The following is a 6,772-nucleotide window of genomic DNA, read 5'->3' as shown; positions in this document are numbered from 1 at the left end:
GTGCTGCATGGAAAGAGCAGGGGGTCAGGCTTCTCTTAAAAGTGACCTAATTCAGGTGTGGAGCAGACGGAGAGGAAAAACTGGGTCACTTCTGGGTTGTCCCAAAGCAGGTGGGACCCCGCTATTTGTACCTCACTCAGAAGTCCCCTGTTGCTGCATTGAATGGGGGAACTGGATGATGGGCTGCAACTACATGGCCAGGTGCCCCGTTTCTGCCTGGATCTTTTGGCCCGAGTGGACAACCCCTTACTGAATTATAAAGCTATCGCCTGCTATATAAACTAACCATATACAGTAGCTCTGCAACTTTAACTTTAAGGTGTTGCTTTCTGATCCTTCCTTGGTGAGTGGAATCAAAAATTATTACTTTGTTCCAACAAGGATGGTTCCCAAATGTATGAAATACTGGGGACTTTGGGTAGGAGAGATAGAATATATTCAGACATCCAAGGGTGTGAAGCAAGAACCGTACCATCTTGTATTGCTTGGTCTGTCATGAGTTGAAATACCGCCTTGTAATCCTCATGCTCATTTGGCTGCGCGATGAGGACATAGTTATCTCTGTTACGGAGGATTTGAGTTCTTTCGCATTTTTCAGATCTTCTCCAGCTGTCAGATTCTAGTGCTTTGAACAAATGTTAAACATATAGACAGAGTGAGGGCTATAGATTTTCTCTTCAAAAACATAACTGCACCAGGTGTAAAAATGGAGAGGAGAATGGCAATATCCTATCCTTTGAAACTCACTATGACTTGCAGAATAAACTCTTCTTTACTGAAGTTCACTATTGGACTTCAGATTCTCACCCATCCAGGTACTCTTCTTCATCATTCCTCTATGTTTGTTATGGCACTTAAGTAAACTATTGTGAGAACTTTAACTTTAGATGGGATTTTTTAAAGTTTTAAAGAGTTTTAAACTTTAAATTTTAATAATATAATGCTTTTAATTGTCTGAATTGTTTAATTGTTTTTTAAACTTGCATTTTGCATATTTATAGTGTTTTAACTTGGACTGTTTTAGATTTGTAAGCCGCCTTGAGTCCCTGTACTGGGATATACATAAACATAAACACAATAATAATAATAGTAGTCAAGATGAAACTATTTTCTGTTCCATTTTGCCCTCCTTTTTACTAATGACACTGTGAAAGATTTATAAAATAATAGGGCTACATCCAGACTTAGTAGATTCACTGAAACAAGTGGGATTAGACTACGATTAACCTAATTCCCATTGATTTTAATGGGTCTACTCTGTGCACAGCTATGTCTGGATATATGCTTTATTATTACCAGTGTGCCCATGTGCTTAATCTTCCTCCTCTTGTGCATTATGGCATTTGCTGGGTATATTAAGCCAGGTTTTTCTTCACATCCAGAGTGGGAAACTGCGGCTTGATGCCTGCTTTCTTAACTTGGACACGATGCTCAGATCTTAACTTACTTTCATGTGCACAAGTGTAAGAAAAGATTAAACCATAGAGTCCCTGTTTGATAGAACTATGATAGACATGTGGAAGCTAGGCAAGCAATGAGAGGAGTGTACAGCTGCAACATCTGTAGACAGTCTAATAAATTATGGTTTAGGACAGACGACAGTTGCATTTCTCCCTACCTTTCCAGTCAAAATAATGTGTAAAGCAGCTAATAAGTCTAATTAAACCAAACTGAATAATGATACAATTAAAACAATCACTATAATAAGCCTATGTTATCTGAATTGGGTTTTTGCCTCCCATCTTTGGTCATTTTTTCACCAACTGTTTTTAAATTTTGATTCCTTTTCACCTGCCTTTTCATTTACAGAATGCTGCATTCAAAGGTGATGCAGAGGTATAGCTGCACTGGTCTATGTGATCTTTTCTTTACAGTCATGTATTGCACCAAAACATTGCTGTGTGATATTCTGTTTTGGTATGTGGAATTGTATGGTCCTATTTCCCAAAGTAATTCAAGCTGCAGTTGAAAATGGTCAGTGAAAAATATCTTGAGCGTACTTTAAAAGCGGTGCAGCTACTGAGATGATGACAAAACACCATCTACAAAACTGCAGTTTTTTGACACAATACCACAAACCCTTGGTTCTATTGTATTTTGTTAAGAATGACAAGTAATTAGGATACACAACAACGAGTAGAAGAGAGTTGTTCATGCTTACCGTTGTCCTCTTTGTTCCGATCAAACAACGCACAGAGGAGAGGAAAAAAGGGGGGAAATATTAGAATATTAGAAAATGGCATCCAGATCAATAATTACTTGCTCACCAGCTTCATTCTAACTATTGAAATAGATAGAGCCCATTTCTTTAGCACTCCCCCATCAGAATAAATCAGAGCAGAAACTGCGGCTGTATCTGCACTGCAGAAATAATCCGGTTTGACGCCACTTTAACTGCCATGGCTCAATGCTAGGGAATTCTGGGAATGGTAGTTTGTTGTGCTTCATAAGCAGCAACACTTATTATGATGGGATGAGCATGAGACTCTTAGGCCTCAGATCTGTTCAGGGCTACATCTAACGTTAACAAATGGAAGCGTCCGTATCGAATTTCTATCATAATAGCTATTATATTCATTTGCATTGAGCTTTCCCCCCCAAAAGTGGCACTCAAAGTGGCGTAAAACTGAAAAGCACAGTGCAATTAAAAGCTTGCAAAAGTGCTAATTAAAACAGAATTAAACTATTACAATATCATAACAGATCATTTGTTTAAAAATAGAATTACAATTAAAAATGATAAAGATAATGATGATGCAAAGGCACCTTAGGTGTACATTTGAAAGACTCCTTGAGAAATTAAATGTTCTCAGCCTTGTGACTCTAACATGATCACCTTTTTATTCTGTATGATTTTTAACATCTTTGCCTGTTGAAGAAGCCAGTGAAGCATTGGAAGCTTGCGTGAGGCATTTTCTCCATTTCGGTTGGCCAACAAATATATGGCTCTTCTGTGGATTTAGATTTTTGTATTTTTCTAGCCAAGATGACAGGAGAAAGTATGAGTCCCTACGTTCCACATTCATCCAAATAAGACAGCAAAGCATTACCTTCTAAGAATAAGAGGATTCCATCACTGAAATGCACTGGAAGCATGCAAACTATGTCAGAAGTCATCTTTGCTCCTTGGAAAAGAGAAAGAGATGAACGTCTTAGCTACAGAGACCATATTTCTCCAAATATTTCTCCAGAATATAAAGCAGTTCTCTTTTCTGTGTTCAGATGCTTAAAGAATGCCTTTGGTATTGTGCGGAGCAGCTGGAATTAGTATCAAGCCTGTCAAACTAATGAAGGAATTCCCCTCCTCATTGCTGCATGGACTTCAAATGGCACATTTTTATTGAGTAAATTAAACTTTAAATAGAGGAATTCATTTGCAAAATCCATGCAAAGTTCCTTTTGGAGGGCCCTGGAATTCAAAGACAGTTGCTTCTAAAAATTAATATTGCAGCTCAGAAGAAAAAGTTGACAGATTATTATATTTTGCAATATCCCACTTCAGGACTCAGTTGTGGGTTGCAAATGCCCCTTTCCCATTGCCACACCTTGTGACAGTGGTTTCTCCTGTTCACACATAACTGCTGCATCCGTCAGTTGTGGAGCATCTCCATTTAAAGACTGAGGCCGATCTTGTTGGCGCCGATGCTGGCTTTAATCTTAAATACAGTACAGTTTATTTGTGACAGCCATTTACAGGTTATAGTCATGAAACGGAAATGATTAAAACCTCTTAAAACTTTTATGGCATAATAATCCCAGTGAGGCCAAAGGTATTTGTTCTTGGTTTCTGTCAGTGGAGGCAATGCTGCCCAGAAGAGAAATTGCAAAGCAGTCCCTGCACAGACCGCAAGAATTTCTGCTTACAAAACTGCCTGAGAAAACCACAAATCTTTTGAGATGAGGGTTTCCCCGAAAATTTTGGTCTCTTGGGTAAGAAACGTGTGTGTCTGTGTGTGTGTAACTTATGTGTGCTCATCTGTTTTTCTTCAAGGTAGCAGATCTGTTGTGTGCGTTGTGTGCCTTCAAGTCTTTTCTGATCCTGTTTTAGTCTAGCTGCATATGTGCATACAAGAAAGATGAGAAGGATGTGGGGGCTGCCCCTTTCACAGGAAAACCACAACAGATTTTTGGGTTCTCTGCCTCCTTTGCTTATTATGGCATCACTATGCCAAACATGAGACTTTTCTGATATACATTACTAAGAGATTGGTTCTTTGAAAGCCATTTGTATTTTTCATGCCATAAATGCCCACTTAAGTATTGGCATTATAGTTCCTTTCCTGGTGCCTTACCCCTCTCTGGCCAAGCAAGGAACAAACAATCTTGAACAAGCCTCTTTTAGCTTTGACATAAATGTTAAAACATTTCCACTTTGGAGATTAACCCAAAGACTGCCAGTACTTTTAGATGCAGAACATTTAAGATTAAGACGATCGCCTTTGAAAACATTCACAGGACTACATCCAACTTTAGTCCCAACTAGCTAGGATGAAGATGTCCTCCTGCTCCAGGACATGTCCTCCATTTCAGCCTTCTATGCAGGAGGAATTCCAAAACGTCCTCCATTTGGAGCAAGACTAAAAAACATGAATTTATATGAGTACTTTAAGCTTTTATTTGGTAATGTTCATTTTCTTTGCGTGTCTTACATTTTATGGTGCCTCCTTTGTGGTGATGACATCTGGTCTCCCTCCAACCAGCTGCTTTGAATCCCAATTTTGAGGGGGAAAGCAGGGTATAAATAAATAAATATAATAATAATAATAATAATAATAATAATAATATGGACCCATTGACTTGATTGGAGCTTGCCACTCGTCACTTCCAAGTCCCATTGATTTCATTGGGTCTATTCTGACTGAAGAGAGCCAGTGTAATGTAATAATAATAATCACAATATGGACCCATTTACTTGATTGGAGTTTGCCAATCATCACTTCCATATAAGTCCCATTGATTTCATTGGGTCTACTCTGACTGAAGAGAGCCAGTATAGTGTTTCTTAAGCTTTCCTTTGGTCATGGTCCTCCTCCCTTTCTCCTTGCCTGTCCTCCCTTTTGCATCTGCCCTCTCCTCCTTTGCATTTCTGGCATGAGCCAGGCAGCATCCTCCTTTGCATGGGTGGCCTCTGCTCACCCCCAGACCCTCCTCACCCTCCTTGGAGCCCTACCTGTCTCTGTTAGCAGCAGCAAGAGGAGCAGCTCCGCAGGCAAGGATGCCCAGCCAGGACTGGGAAGGCAAGGAAGGAAATGCTGCTGCTGCTCAGTGGGGCAGGCCCTCCTTCTCCCCGCCCGGAAGGCACTGCTCCTGCCAAAGACGTGGGCGGCCCAGGGTTGCTCCTGGCAGCAGGAGAGGCGGCCAGGGAGACAGCCTTCACCTTCACCCAAGGCAGCAGGGAACCTTTGCCAAGGGGGACCCCATCTCCTTTGCATGTAGAAGCTCCCAGCTCCTGGGCATCTCCAGGACCTACTGGAAAAACTCTCCTGCCATCCCTAGGCTGCTGTTCTGCTAGCAATGTTGGGCAGCCAGTGCTAGGAGTATTGGGGAGCGCAAAGGTGCTAGCAATATTGGGAAGCCAGATGGTACTAGCAATATTGGGGACCCAGGGCCAACAATATTGAGTAGCCAGTGCCAGAAATATTAGGGAGCCAGTACTATCCATATTGGGGAGCCCAAAGGTGCCAGCTATATTGGGAGGCCCAATGTTACTAGCAACATTGGGGACCCAGTGCCAGCAATATAGAGTAGCCATTGCTCTCCATACTGGGGAGCCCAACAGTGCCAGCAATATTGGGGAGCCCAGCACTACCAGCAGTACTGAGTAGCCAGTGCTGGCAATGTTGGGCAGCCAGTGCTAGCCGTATTGGGGATTCCAACAGTGCCAGCAATATTGGGAGGCCCAATGGTCCTAGCAATCTTGGGGAGCCAGTGCTAGCCATATTAGGTATCTCAGCAGTGCAAACCAGTTGATGTCAAAATGGATTGTTTCTGCAGTGCAGATGTCACCGAGATGAAAATTGATTCTTTGGTGCTGCAACTATTTAGTGTCTCCAACCCATGTTTCATTACTGAGGAAACAAAGGGGGAACTTACTAAAGGTGAGTATCTTAAAAGTATATGCCTGGGGAGCACACAGCCAACTTTCTTAGCCATTTACCAATTTATTCATCACTTTTGCTAATGGCGGGTGCTAAATAGTTAGATGTTAGACAAAGTCTTTTTTCTTTTTTGCCCTGTTGTCAGCGTCTGATCATGTTTCCACATGTCACCCTTTCAATGGAGAGGAACATTACTGGAATCCAGCAATATAGTCTGTACAACGTTCTGATGAGGAGGAACTGAAAGAGGAAGCTACTGGTACTATGTGTGTGTTTTGACTGTCATTGCTCTTTGTCCAGGAAATGTCAGTATGGAGAGGGCAGTGATGGCATTTGAGAAATGATTCAGTAGACTGGGAAGGATTGGTGTTTTGTTAAAGTATCTTGTAAGAATGGTGGAGGAGATGAGAGGAGAGCCCAGAGTTCACTCCCTTGACTTATCGCCATCCTTATCCAAACTGTGTACCTGCAAGGCTATGAGCAATAAAGTTGTATAAATTGAGATGTCATCTATCTATAATATCATCTGAGCCAATGAAACTCTCATCTCTAAAAGGTTACTCCCTTCTAGATGATTCTCTGTCATATACACACACATATAAAAGTTAGTGTCAGGGTATTGGTTATTTTTTTCTAGGCCACATCATTTGTTGTGAATTGCAATTTTCCCTGTA

At 41.2% G+C, this 6,772-nt stretch overlaps 2 protein-coding genes across 2 annotated transcripts in view; one reads left to right on the top strand and one right to left on the bottom strand.

The window, feature by feature from the left end:
- The window catches only part of LOC121934420 (interleukin-18-like), a 7,290-nt gene extending 1,685 nt beyond the window's left edge, over positions 1–5,605 (bottom strand). The window contains exons 1-5 of the mRNA XM_042474894.1: positions 5,171–5,605; positions 3,051–3,125; positions 2,162–2,170; positions 468–625; positions 1–3 (exon numbers count right to left, since the gene is read on the bottom strand). The exon at positions 1–3 is cut by the window's left edge and continues 150 nt beyond it. Coding sequence (XP_042330828.1) covers positions 1–3; positions 468–625; positions 2,162–2,170; positions 3,051–3,125; positions 5,171–5,432 — 507 coding nt within the window. The 5' untranslated portion in view covers positions 5,433–5,605. The remainder of the gene's footprint in view (positions 4–467; positions 626–2,161; positions 2,171–3,050; positions 3,126–5,170) is intronic.
- The window catches only part of BCO2 (beta-carotene oxygenase 2), a 46,926-nt gene that overhangs the window by 12,812 nt on the left and 27,342 nt on the right, over positions 1–6,772 (top strand). The window lies entirely within an intron of this gene.

The sequence above is a fragment of the Sceloporus undulatus genome, chromosome 6 (genome assembly GCF_019175285.1).
Source record: "Sceloporus undulatus isolate JIND9_A2432 ecotype Alabama chromosome 6, SceUnd_v1.1, whole genome shotgun sequence".
Taxonomy (NCBI): domain Eukaryota; kingdom Metazoa; phylum Chordata; class Lepidosauria; order Squamata; family Phrynosomatidae; genus Sceloporus; species Sceloporus undulatus.
This window is presented reverse-complemented; position numbering and strand designations above follow the sequence as displayed.